We start from the raw sequence: 21,891 nt of genomic DNA, 5'->3' as shown, positions 1-21,891 counted from the left end.
ACAACATCAGCAAATCGGACCAAGTATTATGTGTCTTACCGTCGTAATGGCTTCGTACAGATGAAGTTGCCAAAATATGCGTTGCCAAAAGTGAGTATAGACGTTTTTCTTTCAGTTTATGTATGTGTCATCATCTCTTTCTACATGAATTATTTTTGTTCTTTTCTTTTTAAGCCTCATTATTCTAAGATCACAACTTCTCCTTGTAAGGATTTCTGAATCCCACTTGTGGTATATTCTTACCCTGCTGTTTCTGGTTTTATTCTAGAAATTTAGTAGCTCATAAACCAAAGATAACAAGAACATATGATAGCTTATTTGTCACCAGTTACCACAATAGCTTTTGAGCTTTTCTTCCACAAAGCAGTGGTACATACACAATGGCAGTGTACTGATAATTGAGTGAGTATTCTTTCAAGAATCAATTACAGTTTAATTCCATATCGTGCTTTCTGGTATAAGCATGAATACTAATATAAGAGAATTTTACCAGCTGATGGTGCTGTATTTCACAAAAGAATCCCAATATGAACTTTAGTTACTTAGCAGAATGGCAAGACTTGTTGAGAAGTTCCCTCAGTCTGACATATTTTTATGATGACAGAGTTCCTATATTTGCATAGTAAATTAGCAGTAAAGCACAGACTGATATTTACATACAGTATAATTGATGCAATTGAATTTTTGTGCTGTACTTAATGTGTTTCATAACTTTATGTATAGTTAGAAGGCTTTTACAATCCTGAAAAAAAATGACTTGGAGGTTTTAAAGACCACGTTGGATAAAGCCCAAAGTAACCTGCTCTGGCCTCACAGCTCACCCAGCAGGACTGTCTAGAGACCTCCTCAGCTTCCTGCCTTTTCATATAATTCTATGTGATTCTGTCATTTACTTAGTAGAGAACTAAGATGTTATTTTTGCATGTCTTGAAATGAACAAGTTTAATTCATTAATCATACAGTGAGAGACAGTGGAGTGCAATGTGTTTCCCCCTTCTCGTTATTGTTATAAAACAAAGAATATGTTTAATGTTTTTTCATCTTTGATTTTTAATCTAAGTGGTGACCAGTAGACTCTCAGTTTTAAATACAACATTTAAAAAAAAAAAAAAAACTCAAATCAAATCCTCACATATTATGTGGGATATGAAGCATAATGGAAATCTCTATTTATTTAGTTATCAATTTTGACAATAAATGCATAGCCAAGGACAGGTAAACATTTCAAAGTTTCTTGTAATTATGTCACTATGTTTAAGGCCTTCAATGTAGCCTTTATGCTTTCTGGGGGAAAATTGTAATTAGGAAAATAGCAGGAGAATATTCAATTCTAAATGTTTAAAAAATGCCAGCTGTGCACACTATGAGATACTGAAGACCTTGGGCAACTCCTTGGGCATAGGTTGTGAAGAACAACAGCAAATCAAATGTTATGGCAGGGCTGGAGATATGGTGTAGTGGGGGACTTACATCTGTTGTAGAATCATTAAGGTTGGAAAAGACCTCTAAGATCATCTAGTCCAGTCATCAGCCCAACAGTCTGTGTCCTGTGGAACTTTCCTTGGCAGCAAAACCAGTATAAGAGGTCCTCTCCAGTCATTAATTTCTAATTCTCTTCTGCAGTCCACTATGACCTGCATTGTGTTTCTGGGACTGCGCTTTAAACAAGACCAGTACAGCAATCTCAGTGAAAAATAACCCTGAAAGAAAACTATAATTTGCTTTTTGGAGAGGTGGATCAAGAGAGAACTTCATTGTAGTGAGGAAGCGGCCCTCTGGGGAGAAAACACAGTGTCTTAAAATTGCTTTAGTAGAGAAAAACCCACCATAGCTGGGAGCTGAATCCAGACACATTCAAACTAGAAACTGACCTCAACTTCTTACTAGTGTTGGTGATTATGTATTTGAAAACTGTGCCAAGGAAAGTGAGAGACTCTGGGTTTTGAAGTTTTCCAATCATAACTGGGTGCCTTTCTGGGAGATTTCCTTTAACCATATAGAAGTTTTTGCTCCTCCTGGATCTTGTAAAATATAAAAAAAAGAAGTTGTTAGAAATTGATTGGAAGGGTAGCAGAGAGCGAACTAAGGGATATAGTCATTACGTTTTGCTTTGAGATCCATTAATCAGTGAAGGGTGCGTAGTTTATTGGGCATATGCTCTTCCTTAGTGCATTTCTGACATACTAAAAATGTGTCTGTCCTAACTCACTATTATTTCTGCATATGTTGTCTGGATTATTTGAACTACTGCTACATGTTCAATTCTTTGTCTTGGAAAATATGGGGTTTGTTTTGTTCTTTTATTTTTTTGTTTACTTGCTAAGCAAGTTAACTCCAGGCTTGACTGAATAAATAAGTTATAAATTAATGGTTTCATATTGGATAGAGTCAATAGCTAGCTAGGAACAGGATGGCTGTGTCATTTAGAAAAGGATGTTTTTGTGTTCTTCCTCTGGTATCTGCACACACCAAAGCTGAAAATTTCACTCACTGGGCCTGGAAGCCAGACATCAATTGAAACAGGATGAATGTGAGAGAATTTAACCTCTTCTGCAAGAGATACACTGGTACTTTTTTTTTTAAGTGATTTGATACCTTCACAGTACAGCAGAAATTTTAGATATTGAAGTAAAAACGCAGCTCTGAAATTTTTCACCATAGTTCAGTAATAATCACCCAAGTGCAAGAGAAATGTATCTTCCAATCCAGTTTTAAGAGAAGTGAAAAGATTCCTATGAACATATTACTGATGAAATTTTACAGAGAAGCAGGATATCAGCAAAGACACTGGCACATTAAGAGTACGTGTAGAACATGTGACTATGGAGTTGCTTTTGTGGTGGTAAGAGATAAACAGAAGGAAAGCATAGCATTTACAAATAATTTGGTCTTTAAGCTTGATTAAAAGCAATGGCTTTTGAAAGAACTGAGTTTCAGATGGTTTTATGTATTAGATTCTGCCTCACTATGAGATGAAGTGGGTCTGAAATAAGCTCAGTTTCGTTTTTCTCAAAAGAATTCAATAAGGCTTCAAAAATATCGCATTGCAAGTGGTCTCTGTAAAGTGCTTCATGTCACCAGCCAGAGTTTCGAAGCAGTGATCGTATGGGGAAAGGAAAACTGTAGTGAAGTCAGAAGATACTACAGGCTGGTTAAGGATGTGCCTAACAAAATTAATAGAGCTGTGCTGGAAAACCAGGCTCTGGCCCAAGGGCATAGGGGTCTTCAGATATTACTCCTTTGTTGCACAGATGAATTTCATGGTGATTTTATATACACAGATAAAATGAACATATTCAGACTGAGTAATTACAAAGTGTTATTGATGTCTCCTTTTTCTGAAGAGTTTGAAAATTTGAAAAGAAGTGATTCAATTGTTTTATATTGTTTGTATTTGCATTTGTGTTTGTATTTGTCCAATTGCACCCCCAAAGAGAAACCTAGAGAAGGATAAATGTTTGCCTTTGGACATATCTCAAGGCCTCCTTGCCTGTGAATCAAAGGCAACTAAAAGTAGCTTCCAGGCAAGCTTTATATGTGCTAAGTTTCTAAGGCCCTGCTCCACAGTGCCACTTAAATCAGCTTTGTGTAACACATCATAGCACCTTATATGTGCAGAGCAGAGCTGTCGGGGACCACCTAATGAAGAGAATTCCAATTTGGTTTGGGGTTTTTTAGCTCTTTTCCCTGCTGTTGAGAGATTTTGTTTTAGTAGTGTGCTTGATACTGGCACTACATTGAATCACACAGCTGTCTCCTGCATCTGACAGGAGTCAAGTGCCGGCTGCTGCCAGGCAGGGTGGTAGCAAAGGCTGGTGAGACCATATTAAAGGCTGCCTGTGTATTGCTTGAAACAGAAGAGGAAATTTGGAGCGATTGTTTTAAAACAGAATTGGCCTTTATACTATATTCCATTTTACCAGGATTGCTTGTTCTCTGCATCTAAAGCTAAATCAGGAGTGAATAACTCATAGAAAATGAATCCCAAAATCAAGTCAAGAGCAGCAGGATTGCATTCGTGTCATAAGAGGTGCTAGGCATGCAGGTGTGTTCCAGGGAGAATTAGTAAGATCCACGGAGAATTAGTAAGATCCAGTGATCTCCGTTGGGCTGTTTTCAGCCTGGAGCAGGGGTTCAGCAGCCCTGCTGGGAGAGCAGATCTGCCAAGTAGGCACAACTCTCCCTGCTGAGACAGTTGTCACTGCAGAGCAGTTCCTCCAGCTCTTGCCTACAGAGCAGGTCCTTACTTGGCATTTTGAGTCTTACTCTAATTTGATTAACAATAAAACTTGGAACTAGTTCATTCTGAGAATTTAAGCAAAAAAATTATTAACAAAATTGCTGACCCAACCAAAGAATCTGCTACAAATCATGATAGTTTTACTGTTGCAATTTGGAAGAATTTAATTATTCTGAGTCCCCTTCACACCTCTGGTAAATCAACTCCGTTGATAATGATCTTCTTTCATGAATGTATACAAGACAGTCATTGATTCTGCATTTGTTCTTGCCAGCTACAAAATGTTAATAATGCAAGAGATCCATGGTCTGTTATATCCTACTGCAATTCAGAAAATTTAGTTCTGAAAAGACAGGGTGTGGAAAAAACTTTTTCTTCTATTTTGATCTCTGTATGTTTTTTAAATCTTTTGAAATAAGCAATAACATGGTTTTTTTTCAGGTAACTAAGAGGAAAGAGAGTGCAGGGGAAAAATAAATAAAAGTAATAGAAGAAAAAAAATCCTATTGCCTTAGAAAGGAGTTAATATCTCTGATTTATTTGTGATAATATGAATCTTTTATGCCTGCCTTTTACAAACTTCATATATTCTCTTTATTTGATTGTCACCTGATGCCCTTCTGAGGAGTTTGAAGCAGGTCCACCTTTTCCGTGCCTCAGTCAGAGATATCGATCACTATTTTAACCGCAGACTTTCTTCCAAACTTGTCTGTATTATCCAATAATAGATATAATGCTATCAGGAGTAAAATATTTTGAGCAGGTTTACTCTTTCTCCCTAAATAGCCATAAATCTTTTGAAGCATGAATTCTCTTCTCTGTTGTGCTCCCTTTTACCATAACTTCTTCAAGGATTCCTTAAATGTGCCTATTCATTAACAGCAGAAATGGCAGGAAAGATTTCCTGCAGCCCTTTTGTCAGCAGAGGAAGTTCTCCAGGGGCTCTGGCTGTATGATGATTGGATTACAAAGTACTGAGGCTATGAGAGCTCACTTAGCATGGCTCTTGGGAACTGTTTCTTCACTTGGGTAGCCCCTTCGCTGCCTTAACCGTCCATCACTCGCGGCTTCAGCTGAGGTTATTCCTCTGAGTGAGGCAGAAGAGCGGTTTGCAGCTGCAGCAGGGCTACTTATCCATGATTCTGGAAGTCTATTGGAATGGCTGTTGAGCAAAGACTAAAGGAGAACAAACCAGAAATAGAGATAGCAGTGGCATTTGATGCAGAAGTATTCATTTCCTGGGCAGTGTCAAGGCATTAGGCAGTGAGTCTAAGCTGTCTGGATCCCCAGTCATACAAATCCATCTGAGGTAGAAAAAAGGAACTGTTCTTTCTTCACAGTGTAACTTATTGATTTCTCTCCTTGCACCATTTTACTTGGCCAGGCAAGGAAGATTAGGAAGATTATCTTTGTGCCATCCAGTTACCTTGATTGTACTTAAGAGATTACAGGGGTATAAATGTGGTGCATTTGGAGGTCAAGGTTGAGACTACAGAGCCTTGAGTGCTTACATCTGTTGTGCTTCTGATACATTTACTCCTCACGGTTCTTCATTTCATTTATCATGTTCTTCAGGTTAATGGATTGCCTAACTGCAGCATTAAAAGATTGCAAAGGGGCAAAATTCTGGCATTGGACTGAAAACTGTAGGATTTGAAAACCAGGAATTTTTAGATTCTTTTTTATTTGCCTTATTGACTAAAGTACCACAGTCCTGCCTGCATAGCATTATACCGACTGTGCTGAACCTTACCTAAGGTGTTTTCTCTTCAAGATATTTCCTATGTCATCAGCACATTTTACTACAACAAGGACCACTGACTTGCTGTATGACCCTTGTAATCTTTTCTATCCTTCTGTCTTCAATGTGTAATTGCGTTTTTTGTGTCATAGTGTTTCTTATCACAGTCAGTAATATATGCCCATATTGAGGCTGGTGAGTTACTAAACGTAGATGGTGTGGGGCTGTATACTGCAAAAACAATGCATTTCTCTTCACTCATATAAAACTCTTTCCTTTCTCCCTCCTATCTTCAGCTTCCCAAACCCCTAAGTATTTTAATTGCTTAATGCTTTTGAGTTTCCGGACTGATTTAGGGGGGTTGATTTGTTGTTTGTTCAGCCTTCTATGAAAAGTGGTTCAACTACATTAGAAACACTTCTTTTGATGCCACGTGCACACCATCAGACTTATTTGTTCTGTTTAACAGATCAGGTCTGTCTTTGTGATATGAAGTTTCTTTGACATGGTGCTCATCTTTTGGCACAATTTATTAATTATTTCCAGTTTTATCTCTAGTATGAGTTCAAAACTGACTATGTGTTTGTTTGAACAGCTGTTGTTAGAAACATAGCAACTTACAAGTCCGTGAGAGAGCAGTAGCAGTACAACCTGTCACTGGCTGCCTTGTTTAATAAACCAGTGTTAATAAGCAGTCACTTTCAGGATTTGTTTAACATTTTTTTATAAAACAAATTCAACAGATTTCCAGCTGTCCTTAATTCTAATTCCATGAACAAGTTGAAATCCATATTTTTCTGGATTTTTTTTATTTTCTTCAGCATAGTTAAGAAATGATAGCTTTTGAATTTAAAAAACCCAAACAAACAAAGAAAAACACCCCAACAAAAACAAACAAAACCCAAGCAAACAAAGAAAATTCCCATCACAAAACCAAACCCTGTATTTTTAATGATATTTCTATTTGTATGTTTAATATACCAAATGACCTCAGTAAGGTGTGTTTTTATTTTCCCCTTTTTTTCACGGAATCATAGAAAATAGACATGGGAACGATCTTGGGATGTCCTTTTCCAAAGCAGAATCATCTTACTAAACCAGTTCTGACAGATATTTGTCTAATCTACTCTCAACTCCCAAGGATGAAGATTATCTCGCTAAGCATTTTGTCCTCAGGGTCTAGGACCAGGCCCTACTGCAGAAGGATATTCTGATGTCTACCTAAATCTCTTTAGCTGGGATTTATTCCCAGTATTTAACTGCAAGTCGACTTAGACATTTTATTCCATTTCCCTTGGTGTGGCTGTTTACATTATTTGATGGCTATTTTCTGTCTACTGTTATCCAGCCATAGGAAAATTACCTATGGACTTGATTGTATATTGGATTTTAGAGCTTTTTGGTTGCACCTACAGGTAGATTTATCCCTTGCTCTAGGCTGGTCCAATGTGTTGGACCTGTGAGTAGTTCCACATAGTTTTTGGTGATGGACATACAGACATCTGTGCTTAGTGCAGTATAACATTACCCATTAAAGTCAGAAGGATGAAGGAAACATTGCAATAAAGGAATTTGTAGAATATAGTGCACAAGAATAACCATAGCAAACAGAACTAAAAAGTGTCATGGGGATTTAGGTGTAAAATAAAGGAGTTTGGTACAGTACAGCTAGGGGCATTGGAAGTATTCTCATAGGTGTGTAAAAGCTTACAATCTACAAAAATGAGATAAAGCTAGTGGAGAAAATTGGCTGACAGAGCTTAGAATGTTGTACTTGGGAATGACAGTCTACTTCTGATACAAAGTGCCATTTGCAAAAACAGAGAAGAGAGAGAAGTCAAAATGACAAGAGTATGGATGCTTAGGTCGGCAAGACATGGGACAGGACAGAGATGGCACTGCACAGAGCAAAAGTAAAGTAGTAAAGGTGAGTGAAAGGATGTCTGTGGAGAAATGACAGTGCCACAGACTGTATAACATGGTTGTTATGGAGAAAGAGTCTACCTTGGGACACGAAAAAGTACATGGACTCTCTCATTTGAGCATGGAAATGAAAAAGAAACACAAGAACTGACATACTGAATGTATATTAAAAAGCAGCCTGGAAATAAAATTGAAATAATGACAATAAGAAATGTTCTGAATTCCAAAGATCTTTAACATCAGTAAAGATGATCTTTATTAATTAATTTGAATAAATCATGTGTGTATAGCAAAATTGAAGAAAAATTAGTTTATCAGTGGGACTTTGAGTAGCCTGCAGAATGTAGAGAGAAAAAGCAAGAGGTCCAAACAAGAAGGCGCAGTAGTCCAAGCATGAAATCCTCAAGGAATTAAGACCTTACAGGGGTCTGCTGAGCTTACAGCCAAAGGTAGTATTTGTGGCCATGAGTTAGCTAAAGCAATAAAAATTTGCAATTTACCTCATTTGTCAGTTAGTTTTCCCAGAGTTTTATATCATAACTGTGGGAAAAAAGTGCAGGATTATTGCAAGATAGTATAACTAAAGGTTTCTCCTGCTTCTTGAGGGGAAAAAGAATAGTGGTAAAGCTGAACTAGAAATCTGAAAGTGTAAATTCCTAATGGAAGGAACAAAGTTCAAGGAAGTGGAAAGGCAATTGGACTTGTTAAAACCAAGATCCATTAAGTTCTTGCCTCGGGAAAAAAAAAATGGTATCAAACAGTCTGAGTGTACCAGCCTCCTTCTTGGTAACAGTTACTTGTAAGAGTCTTTTAAAGAACATATTGGGATCAGTTGCTGTGTTTTGCTGGTAATTCTGTATCAGAACAATTACTATTTCATGCTCAGATGGAAAGAATTGAAGTTCTGCCAGGCTCTTTATTTCTGAGTAATTTTTGAATGCAAGAGAAAAGAGACTTAATAAAAGGATACTAAACATAAATCTACTTTAGTACACAGTTCAACCAGAATGTCTTTGAAAACAGCATTGAGCTGTCATTGATGGGAAACTTTACTTAGGTTCTTTTGTGTTGAGATGTGTTGGATGTGTAAAAATACTTTGAATTAAACTAAATGATTAGTTATATAATAACCATCTTTTATTCATATCAAAAATCTTTCCATTGTATTACTTTATTTCTATTCATGTCTTTTTTTTTTAAATCTACGTGCCTCAGTTGAAACATGCATATTGCCTAAATTGTGACTGCCATGCTTTGCTGAGGATTCAGTATTTCTCAGTGTTACTGACATTTTCTTTAGTCTTAATTGGATTCTTACAGAATTTGTTTTATTTTTCTCTTAGAGTTCGACAAAGTTGTTGTACTGATATATTTTTCATAAGCCAATTTTCCCTGACTCGTATTCTCCTGATATATCGGTAGCTTTATTTCATATTCACTCCATCACCTTAGTTATTTTTTCAGTAGTAAGATGATCAGAACTGTGTACAGTTTCTCAGTTAAATACCAAGGTTTTAATGAGTTTGCAAGCTTTCAGTCTCCGTAACTACTACTTGATATGTTGTTCCAACATCTGTCTTATGCTGCCATATGCTATTGCAAAGTCATGTACTTTTTCTGTTTGGAGTTTTAAGAGTTGCCTGTGTCAGTTTTATTTCTTCTGTTTACTATTATTATTAAATTATTTTCGCCATCTATGCATTTTATGTCTGAGAAGTTTTTGTGAAGAAGCTGGGAAAACTGAAAGAAAGCAAGCTCTTGCAGTATCCACGCCTGAAATGCTTGAGAAATGAATGCAGAATGTTGACTCTCATGTTATTACTGTTGAATATTTAAGTGGATCTGTCTACGTACATAGATAAATCAGCAGTACGTACTACAATATAGTTGAGCTCTGTGTAGACATGTGCTACTTACTCCCTATGCCTAAATGCTCTAAATTATATCTGATCCTCTTTATGCTATGTTATGCTTTACTCTGGACAAAATAGTTCTTAATTTTCTAGGTACTTGATGATTATGTTTTAGATTAGCTTTGTTTATGTTGTTACAGTCTTTCAGTGACTCTCATCTAGATTTTGGAAAATCATTTAGATTTTTTTTCCTTTCCTTTTTTTCCCTTCTTTTCAAGAAGCCATTTTCCATAAAAGTCAAAGCAGATCACAGCTCTTATAGATTCATGGTTTTCTGGTCTTCACTATACCGGTTCACTCTGATAACCTGTAGACAGAAGGCAGTCACTGATGAGGCAGGATACAGCAGTTGATTAGTATTATGTTGAGATAATACTGTCACTGATCTTTCAGATACATTTGCCTTCAACCCACCATATTCAACTATGCTGGCCCACTTATTGTTTCTAAAATAGAAATGATGGGAAAATGAGTAATTTTGTATCTTATATTTCTACAGGATTTACAGATCATCAGTACAGATGAAAACCAGGTGTTTGTGGCTGTTCAGGAGTGGTACCAGACAGACACATACAACCTGTACCAGTCTGACCCACAAGGTGTTTACTATTCCATCCTGCTGGAGAATGTCCGGAGCACAAAGCAGCCAGAAGAGAATGTCCTGATAGATATTCTAGAGGTAGGTCTTTATCTCTTCAAATATCTGTAGTCTATGGGGAGTTTTAATTTTTTTTAATTGAGTAAAATTGGTTTTACATTAATAGATTTCCATAGTTATCTTTAATGTAAAAAGACTAGGATTTCTTTCTTATTAAGTTCTGCAGCTGCCTGTGTACAGCTTTTTTCTTCTAGGTGACTAGTAATATGCTTTCCTGACTTAGAGCAGGACAACCTTTATCCATTAGGGTCTCAAATAGTAATCCTGCGAGCCTTGTGCCAGATTGTGTCAGCTCTGACAAATGAAGAGCCAGCAAAACTAGATATTGCAACAGCAAATTCACTTGCCTTCAGTAGCTGACAACAGCATTTGCAATAAGATAAACTCTTCTATAAACAAAACTATCTTGGATTTTAACATCACTACACTTGGCAAAATGAAAGACTGAACAATATAGCATTTTGGAATAGTAGTACAAACTATTATCAATTCTGTTCCTGTTGATAATGATGACCTTTAAATGTAATAAGGTGTACATTTGCTCTGCTTCTGTTCTTTCTTGTAGAATGTAGGACTGGCCATTATCAGGATATTAAACTAATGGACCTTTGATCTGACACAGTTTGGCCACTGATAGTCTCTAATCTGCCTGGTGTTAGTTAAAAAAAATATTTCTAAGTGCATCGGACATCTCTGGCAGAGCTTTGTAGTAATACAGGGTACAAGTCATACGCTTATGGAGCAGTTAAATGGCTATGAATAGACTCTCCTTGGTGAGGGAAAATGGTTGTTGTTTTTTCCCACCTTATCTCCTCCATCTTTGCTTAGCTTTTTTTTTTCCAAGTGGCTGTAGCAAAACATACAGGAGTATTATTACCAATAGTATTTTTCTAGAATCTATCTTTTCAGAAATGAGGCATTCCCAAAGGGTGATTTATTGAGAGCTTTGGCTTGCTGCACTTTGGTCCTGGGCACTGCTGTGGGACGCAAAAGTCAGGAGCAATCCCTCCTCCCTGTGTCACCTTGTACAGAGAGGTCATCCCTGGCTGTCTTTTTGTCTACAAGACTTATTTACTTAATTCAGTTTCACTGATGATTTCAGAATTTCACAACGTTACTGAGAACATATTTGATAATGTGCAAAAGGGAGAGATCCGAGATTACTGTGCGTACTGGATTAATTTGTAGGGTTGCACATGATAGTGTAATTACAATACACATGGAGCAATACAATTTTTGGAATTGAGTTGCATTATAGTGCACTTTTATTTGCTTACAAGTAAGAAATTCTACAGCTTCCATATAGCTGGTGCAAGAAATAATTAGTGATCATCTCCTTTACTAGAATGTAATAAAGTACTGATGTCTACAAGTAATGTCTGTGTTATTTATACAATACAAAATAGCTACTAAATACAATGTATTGCAGTCCTCAAGGATGGGATTTTTTTGGTCTAGTCTGGGTTTTCTCTCTGGGTATTTAGATGTATGTATCCTGTCTTTGGAAGAGGAATCTTTAGTGCAAAACACAGACAGTCCTCAGTGTTTGTCAGTTTCTCTTTCTACCAGTGCATAATTCTCCTTAAAATTTGTACTGTTGATCTTTCGTTATCTTCTGCTGACCTCACTTCATCTTTTGCTTGTACACCTGCTACAAAATCTTTTATAGATTTCTACCTGTCTGCATTAATTTTCTTTTGTAGGCTTTATCTTTATTCGGTACCATATCTCTTTTCGTGTTGTGTACAGGAAAGGGGAATAATTCCCAAATACTTGTACAAATAAGGAAAGAAAAAGAAAAGTATTGACTGTCCAAAAGGAACATGGCCTTGAAATTTTATCAAGTGCTGCCAATGTGAACCAGTCACAAATTTGACAGTGGAGTATTTGCAAAATGAGCATACTAATATAAGACTTCTAGATTGGATCTTAGTATGACTCGTCATAAATATTAGAGCTACACAAGTTACAGTACACATTTCTATACAGTTAAATATTAACGAGTATCTTTATTATATACTTGGTTTTTTTGTATTTCAGTAACTGCTGCTAATAAACGCTGTGGGTCTATCTGAGCTGTGGTTGTTGCTGCCAATAGTGTTTGACTGTAAAATCAGTAATATAACAATGCAAGAATTAATGTGTCACAGAATACATGGTCATGGCAGGAAACCTGTTCAGGCAATAGGTTTATAAACTAAGGAATGGCTTTTTAAGAGTACTGGGGAATCACTAACCCCTGACCTCCTTTGGAAAATAGGTGCCCGAGGACTAATCCAAAATTCCAAACAAAATCAAAGGAAAGCTACTTTTGAATTTCCTTGTGCTCTTCTGTCTGGGGTAGAGAGGAAACAAAAATATCCATGATGCATCACTGTTTTTTCTATTCCCAGATGAAGAGAGAAACCTTGTTTGCAGTCCCTGATTTAATTATTGTTTACATATTTAATCTTGTGTTCACTGGAAGAAAGGTATGCTCAGAAGTTGAACCAACCCTAAGTCTACCTTCCCACATAAATGTTTGAACTGCCAGGCTTTTCAGTTGTATTCATAACTATGCTGTCTCTGGAAGGTAGAACATGAAATTAAGCTCCAGCAAGATTAAAATTCTTTGAAAGTAAAGAAAGCAGGTTCCTTGTTTTCTTCTCCCCTTCGTTTTCCCACCTGCACTGCATAGTAGTTGAATTTTATAGTATATTGGGTTTGGAAGTTCTAAAATACCCACAGGCATATTGCTTAGCTACAGCTTGAGGTTTTTGAAGAAAGAAGGGCCATAGAGAGCTGCAAAATCTATAATACATATAGAGAAAAACATCTGTCATTTCAAGGTATTTCAACCTGTAAGACAGATGCTAGAAGTCTAAAGCTGCCACTGGTAAAACAGCCTTAATGTTCCTATGCTGTTCATTGCCTAGGAAGGGTCTGATTGTTAATCGACCAGTATCTTTTCTTTGATATTTTTACCATGAGATAAAATAATTGTTTGCCGTAAGAAATAATAAATGGTAAATGCACAAAGGATTCTGGAGGGCCATGAAATAGGCATTGTGCACAAACTAATTAGCAGGACTATCCTTATAACATACATACAGTGAGGATCTGAAAGAATAAAATACTTTGAAAGTAAAGAAAGCAGGTTCCTTGTTTTTTTCTTCCCTTCATTTTCTCACCTGTACTGCATAGTAGTTCAATTTTATAGTATATTGGGCTTGGAAGTGATTCTGAGCTTCCAGTATCCCGGATAAGTAAACCAACCACACATGCATAGCATTGAAGGAAGAAGGAGCTCATGACAGAGTGGATTATTAAATTATCCATACAGAATTTGGTTATCTAAACTGAAATATATTTCCAAGTTCTAGGCTGTTACCATAACCAGCAGAACGTTCTTATTCTCTGTAGATTTGGGTCAATTCCTCAGGAAAAAAGCATACCTTTATAAACAATAGGTATCAAATTTGTTGCTTGCTGGAAAGGATGCTTTCTCTCCACCCTAAATGCAGACTTTTATTAAATTAATGTCAATGTTAATGTTAATGTCAATGTTAATGACTGGTAGTTGGAAAAAAGGGAAAGAGTAACTATTTCACATACAAAATGAATATTCCTGATCATGCAGAGAGCTGGCTATCTGGTGCATTTAGTTGCAATGAATGCTTCGGTTTTGTTAAATGTCAGCACATAAACAGATTTGAGAGCTGTATTGTGCTGAAAAATGGTATATAAGTTGATATACGTTTTCAAGATTTTTTCAAAAATTCAAGAAGCCTCATAAATAATCACAAAGGAAACAAGAACACTCTTAAGGAAACCTTCATATTTAATACTTTCATATTTAATAATTGCTCAGGAATATGGTTTAGTAGTGGACAGGTACGGTTGAATTCAATGATCTCAAAGTTCTTTTCCAAGAAAACAATTCTATGATTCTATGAATACAAGATCTTATCTCATGCTGGTGGGTGGAACATTAACACATTACATAAATATTTAGGGCTAGAACTAAACATATTAAGTTGTGATTACTGTCAGGTAGCTTCTAAAAATTATCCTTAATTGACACTCTGAGTTGTAATAATTTCTAGTACAGATTGTTTTGAAATAAACTAAAAGTTTGCCCAAGAGAAGAGAGAGCCTATGAATCTTTTTTTAATTTTTCCCCAGAGGTTAAACAGGTGAAGAGAAACTCAGTGTTGGGAGGTAGACTAGGTGTAGAAGCATTTAAGATATTATATTGTTTATTATTATTATTATTATTATTATTATTATTATTATTATTATATTGTATTTTGTTATTGTAACCTTTTTGTGTGCTATGTATAGTTCTATATGACCAGTTTAAAAGGCAAGTTGCTATTATAAATTGCTTACATAATTTCTAGAATATCATTTTAGAGATGTACGTATTTAAAGAAAAATGCAGAGCTGTAATTTAACAGTACTGTACAGTAAGACCATGCTATCTTGACTTTTTTTATTTTACTGTGTAAACTATATGTACTTTGATTAGCCTTCTGACATTGAGAGAATTGTATATCCTTCCAAAATACATTTTGCAATACAAATCGGTTAGTAATTATCCTCCTTTCTCCCCCTTCTCTCTTTCCTTTTTTCCTTTTTTTCTTTTTAAGGTATCATTCACTTTCCTGTTGGAGAAACTATTGTAGGTACACAATTCAGGGCCACAAAAGAGCAGCTAATCAGGGATAATCCTTGTTGAAAAAAAGTGTGTATGTACTGGTCGTTAACCCTCTCTCCTGTCTGCTTCAGGTCAGAGGTGTAAAAGGAGTCTTTTTGGCCAACCAGAAAATTGATGGGAAAGTTACAACCCTGATAACCTACAACAAAGGCCGTGACTGGGATTTTCTAAACCCTCCAGACATTGATATGAATGGCAAACCCACAAACTGCAAACCTGTAAGTAGTTCTTTTAGTCTAGCCTTTCTCTAAAGTGCACAAGACCTATTTTCATGGTAGGATGTGTACTAGTTCCTACAGCCCAAGAGCTTTGTGCCAAGTTTACCAGCCAGACTAGTAGGCAAATCTACTTGCATTGCATGAACAGTGGTTTCACAAGCTCTTAGTCCAGTCATCTTGTGAGTGAGTAGTCATGATGCTCTATTGCACTGCATCTGTCATTGTAGAAGCTTACTTTTGACATAAAGAAGATATTCTTGTGTGTCAACCACACAACCCAGTTCACGACAATAGTCATTTGTGTCTGGGTATAAGGGCGCATCATCAGTCAAACAGAGCTTACCAATACCTTTTCTCTTTCAATCTTTCATAGTTTTGTTTCATCTTAAACCAAGTTGATGCTTGGTTCCCTGTTAAAGGGAATTCTTGGCAGTTGCAGTTGGAAAGAAATAAACATCACAGTTAACTGCATGAAAAAATCCTTTCTTTTTGTAAGATGATGTTATTGTAGCTTGTTTAGATGTCCCAGTTACCCATAATACTTTGTTACTTGCAAGACTGTACTGAAAATCTTGTATTTTTCTTTGACTCTCTGCCTCTGTGGGCTCCAGGCTGGGTGAAATAAATGCTTTTAGTCCTACCACTGCCAGAAATTTGATCCCTCTGCATGTAACAGAAATGGAGGGCTGGAGCTGCTGGCTCCCTTTTGAAGAGTTCAAGATCATGCTACATGTTTGAAACCTCCAGGGCCTGATCTGGAGCTCTGTGAGATGAGTGGAGGAATTGCAGTGGCAGCAGCTCCCAGGTGGTGCTGGCAGCCTGCTCCCAGTAATGCTCATGGTCATCTTGCTATGAGCAATATGACCTTGGAGCACACAGCGAGCAAGAAGCACTAAGTTGCTTAGCAAGGAGAGATGATCGGATGTGTCCAAAAATCATTATGCTATTTTTCATACTATTTTTTTTCTAAAAACGGCATTACAATACAAGCAGTTGCTTTTAATCATCATGTTACCAGTTACCTGGGACCAAAAAACATAGAATCATCACAGAATCATAGAATCACTAGGTTGGAAGGGATCCACTGGGTCATCAAGTCCAACCATTCCTAACACTCCCTAACACTCCATGACCCTCAGCACCTCATCCACCCGTCCCTTAAACACCTCCAGGGAAGGTGACTCAACCCCCTCCCTGGGCAGCCTCTTCCAGTGCCCAATGACACTTTCCGTGAAAAACTTTTTCCTGATGTCCAGCCTGAACCTCCCCTGGCAGAGATTGAGGCCATTCCCCCTTGTCCAACATGCAATGCTTGTTGCTGTTAGTTATAATTTTTAAGCTATCCTTTCTGTCACAAAGGATTTTTATACAACAATTTCATCATGACTTTTTTAAGTTTGGAAATCTTTTTGCTGGGACAGTGTCAGACTATGCAAACATCACTAGAGACTTTTATTACATAGCTAAAGTTAGTATTTCAGACTGTGAGTCCATGGGAAACAGCCGTTTTCTTTCTCTACGAAGACATACATTGCTGAATCTGCTCTCTGAGCAGGCATTCATGGTTTTAGGAGCATAACTGTTACCGATGGTTCATTTTTTTTTCTTTTTATTAAAACTTGTTGTCTTCTTCCCCCACAAGCCTGATTGTTACCTTCACCTCCATCTCCGCTGGGCAGACAATCCGTATGTGTCAGGAACAGTCCATACGAAGGACACTGCACCAGGGCTCATAATGGGGGCAGGTAATTGCATAAAATTATCTTTCAAGACCTGAAATGTGGCAGCAGTTCTTTGCAGATCGAGTCTTGTTGTTTATAATGATACTATGCTAGAAACATTGGCAACATAAGGCTTTCCCTGTAGGTAACCCTTTATGGGATCTCTTGATCAAACGATTTAATAAAAGTTAATTGAAGTCCCAGAGCTGTGTCTTCTATGACAGATACATTACAGAATACATTGTGCTTCTCTGTGCTATGTAATATTTCCTTCCTCATTAGTGTGATGTGGAGAAGTGAAAGTGGCTGAAGGACATGTCCTGCATTCTTTTTCTCTAGAAGTGAGGCGTAGGGCCTCCAGCATCACAAATAGCCCAGCGAATCTAATTAACTGATTTAAGTGGTGACCAAGGCTTTGTTCTTTATGCCTAGGTACAGATAATTTGTCTTGTAATTTTTATTAATTCTCTTTTTGCCTAAACTCAGATGAATATGTCTGTTGGGAACAGTTCTGGTTGTGACTTCTCCGTCATAACACACATACGGAGCCATGCTACTGTGAAATAGCATTTAAAAAAAGAAATTCCATTGCAGTGTTACCGTTTATCAAGAAAAATATTTACATAACTCTGTTTTACTTTGTGTCCTTGTGATTCATCTATTAATTTCATTCAATTTTCTGTTTCTTTGTTTCAAAAATATTGAAATGTTAACCGTACTAAGAACTTATTTATATTTTATTATTTTATTCTTATGTTATGGATTATGTTTCGGTAACATGCACTCATGTACTGCTTCTCTTATCCTAAAAGTATATCCGTTTTTAATCAGTAATGCTTTCTGCTTTACCTTACACTAGTCTTTTATAAATGGCTTACTAAATTGAAAGTTTCCTGAGAATACCAAGGTGAACGTATTTGTTGTTGAAAGAGACTGACAGCTGCCATTACTTCAATATAACTGAAGATTTCAAGTTTTCCTCTACTGTAAATGGAGTGTAAAGTATTTTACTGAAGGCAGATCTACCTGGTGAAGTGCTGCTATGTTTTTGTTGACACGAATGAGACTAAGAATTTAGATACATTTCTATTAGGTGTTCAATTCAGATTTTATGAATTCCAATATTTAAAAAAAACACTTCCACCTCAGGGATCTTATTTTACATAAAGGTACTCCTGATCTAGGTTCTCCATTTTTTTTGCCTAATCATGTTGTACCTGGATGCCTTCTCATAGCAAATTGGGCATTAAGGCTTAATTAATTAGTCTCTTACTTTCATTTTTCTCTGTCCTTGCATTATAATCTGATGTGGTGAACTGATATTTATTGACATGCAGAGTTGTTTTCTCTTGTTTCAGTTTTGTGGAGATTTTTAAGTGCACGGTTCTCTGAGACAATATTAGGAAGGAAGTTTGGAGGAGAGGAATTTGCCTTTAGTTCTTTCCTGCAATGGGGTGAGATTTTATTGCAGTGACATTGTCTTACTGTGCTGGTAGTTAAAGTTGTCAACAGCTTTCCTTAACATGAGCATGAGGAGCCCTTTTGATCACATCCATATATCATGAAGAATTGAATTCACGTGTTAAATCTGACTTGATTGTGGAACAACCTATAATGTAATGGAAGTGGTAGGTAGGCAGCCTCACTCATAGCAGCTGGCTAAAAAGCTGGGAGGGGTAACATGAAAGTGGGAAAAAATTGCCCAATAGTGGTGCAGTATGTCCTTTCTCTGATGGAAGGTTATGTAGTTGTGAACAGAGCAGAGGGATTTGTTTTGGAGTCTTAAAAATCTTAAAGAGCAAGAACATTTCCGTGCTCGCAGACGACCTGCCTCAACTCTGGTTGACTTGCATTTCCATTATTTGGATGCTGAGGTCATCGAGATTCAGTGCACGTGTTCAGTGTTATCTGGCAAACCTGATATCCTTGTAAACTTACACTTCTTATCAGAAATACTTTACATACAATATGCTTGAATTTCTTCTGGCCTGATCCTTGAAATTGATAATCCTATGCAAATTAACAGAAGTACTAGGTTCTTAGCAGAACAAATCAGAGTCTTTGGGCCACCTCACACACTATTAGAATTTTACTGTTAGATTTAGGAAGAGCACATCTTCTGGAAAGGACTGGGGATGATAAAGATCTGTGAAGGTCAGTTGATTACAGTGTGTCTAGGAACAATCAGTGTCGTGTGCTGTGAAAAAGGGAAATGTATTCTGAGGGTGAAGTAGATAAATAATTGACAAGGGAAGGAGGGAAATATTAATACTCTGGCAAAATACTGTACAGTGACCTTATTAACAGAATGTGTACAATTCTGATCATCAATTTTCAGGGCCAATGAGCAGGCGCTAAGAAGGACTACTTGGCAGCTGATGGAAATAGAAAATATTTACAAGAGGAACCTCACTACATGACAAAAATAAAGGACAATAAAGAATACGTTTTTTTCCTTAAAGTGTAACCTTGGGTTAGAAACAAGTGATGCGGTCAAGAACTAGAAATTAGAAAACTGTTTCTAACTATGAGAGCCATGAAGTTCATCCTCTCAGCCAGAGCAGTATGACTATCAATCAAAAGGCAAAAAAGCAAACAAAATTCCCTTTAACATGGAGTTTGGCTACTTGCCATAAAGCTTATACAACGCAACTGCTTGTTGTAATAGAAAACCTAACCTGTGACATAAGGATGGTTTTGATAATGTGCTTGAAAATCAGACCACAGTGACTACCTAATATTGTTTTAATTTAAAAAACAATTAAATGGCAAACCACATTAATGCCTTGGCATTTGGCAAAAATGCAATAACAGGATTTTTAAATTGCATCTTTTTAAATTCCTATTTACAAATAAAAATTCCACTCTATTAAAGCTGCATAAATAGTTCTAAAGAATGTGTATTTTTAGCTTATGTATATATATGAATTTTGCCTACAGAATATTAAATTTTATAGCTGCATATTAAAGTGTTCTTTTAAATAACTGCTTTGCTCCCTTTAAGAAATGTAATAGGATTTTGCATTTACATTTTATTTTTGTGCATTTTAATCTTGGCAACAGCTTCTATTTCTCACAGCATGAGCTATGAAATGTGTGTCAATTGATGTGTAAATTTTAGTATAAACTTGTGAAGGACTTTTCTAAGAAAAATGTTTAGAGAAGTGTAGATTTTTCACATGCTGCTTTACAGCAATTGTCTGCTTAGCTTCCAATCCAGATGGCAAATCAAGCAAGCAGTATATTCTGCACATTTACACAAATCGTGGAAGATTTGTGTAAATCTTTTTGCTGGGAAGTTCAGTTTACTTTTTGTCATATGAAGCTCAGAGACATTGTATACAGTGTGAGAAATTTTTATAATTTTTTACAAAATTAGCATACAAGGATGCTACTATATAAAGGGTGAGGGAACAGGGAGATGGTTGAGCATTTTCCAATGTATTTTGGAGTGAAGATGCTGCAATTTGCTTGGACTATTCTCATCTCAATATATTCCCCCATTCTGATGGTGTGAATCACTCCCTCAGCTAAACACATCTTAAGCTTGCCAGGCAGAAACTGTTTTCTGGGACGTTTAACACAAATTTGTTGTATGTTTGTTCTTCACTGTGACTACCAGTTTACACACCATGAAATTTTAGCTTTTTGTGTATTGGCTAAAGGGATGTTACAACTGTATTAATTACCAGTAATCTAAGTGTATCTCTCTTTTTGAAGTAGTAGGTTTTTTTTCTGTATGCTAAATTTAAATGGCTGGAAAAGGTTCTCTGTATTAGAAGGATTATTGAAGCGTTGCATGTGAGGATTATTTCTTCTCACAGTAAGCATTTCTTTGGAGAAATATTTCAAAAGGTAGAATATAGTACCCCTAGTATATTCTAGGTTTGGGGACTGCCACCTCTGCAGGCATATAATATGATTTTTAGTCAGTTAGTTTAAAATCAGCCTTTACTCAGGACAAGTAAAAAAGCAAAAGGGGATTTCCTGTATCCCAATGCATAGTTTGAAAAAGCTTATAAGAATGCGAGTAATAGAAATGAGAGATGATTTTTCTTAATCAAAAAATTCAACATGTTTGTTTCCTAAATTGAAGAAAGAAACAAGGTGTCAGAGAGTCCCACTGACTCAGGCCAAGACCCCCTCTAGCAGAGTATCCTGGCTCTGATGGTGGTAAAAAGACTTTGGAGAGGAGTTTAAGAAGACTTCAGGCGTATGTTTAAAATTGGATGAGAAATTTAGAAAGCAAAGTTGAATCATACAAGAGTCTTCTTTCTTGTTCTGGTCACTTAGCTACCAAAAGAATATAAAATAAGACAAACTTGAAAAGCTTCTATATTGCAGACAAAACTTTTTGAAACTAGATCTAAAAAAAATCCGTGTCAAGTGTCAAAAGAATTTTCAGGCCATTTGGATCGAAAAGTTGTTTTAAAATTATACCATTTGTAGCTCTGACTAATTTAGCCTGCAGTTGATTACCCATTCCAGATGCAGGAACTTTTTCTGTATGAACCTGGATTTTCTCCAGTGTATTATATTACCTTTAGTTGTCACCACAAATGGATTTTGAGGTCTCACACAGACTCATTAAAATGGTAGAAAAGTTGCAGTGGCACACCTGAGGAGTTACTGCAGACATTTACAGCTGTGATAAAGAGCACAGATCTTGGTGTCATTCGCCAGGCGAAACAGCACACTGAACACTTCAGGATGTAGTGTGAGTGCCACTTACAAGCTGTAAGCATTGGCTTCTAGTCTCAGGGCTGAGCATCATTTGC

The 21,891-nt window shown here is 36.6% G+C and overlaps 1 protein-coding gene across 4 annotated transcripts in view; it reads left to right on the top strand.

Moving 5' to 3' along the window:
* The window catches only part of SORCS2 (sortilin related VPS10 domain containing receptor 2), a 558,809-nt gene that overhangs the window by 468,117 nt on the left and 68,801 nt on the right, over positions 1 to 21,891 (top strand). For all 4 annotated transcript variants that reach the window (XM_054065304.1, XM_054065302.1, XM_054065303.1 and 1 more), the window contains exons 8-11: positions 1 to 90; positions 10,317 to 10,496; positions 15,246 to 15,392; positions 17,035 to 17,137. In XM_054065304.1, the coding sequence (XP_053921279.1) occupies positions 1 to 90; positions 10,317 to 10,496; positions 15,246 to 15,392; positions 17,035 to 17,137 (520 nt within the window). The remainder of the gene's footprint in view (positions 91 to 10,316; positions 10,497 to 15,245; positions 15,393 to 17,034; positions 17,138 to 21,891) is intronic.

Source organism: Cuculus canorus, chromosome 4 (genome assembly GCF_017976375.1).
Source record: "Cuculus canorus isolate bCucCan1 chromosome 4, bCucCan1.pri, whole genome shotgun sequence".
Lineage (NCBI taxonomy): Eukaryota > Metazoa > Chordata > Aves > Cuculiformes > Cuculidae > Cuculus > Cuculus canorus.
The sequence above is the reverse complement of the archived record's forward strand: the minus strand, read 5'-3'. Positions and strand labels throughout refer to the sequence as shown.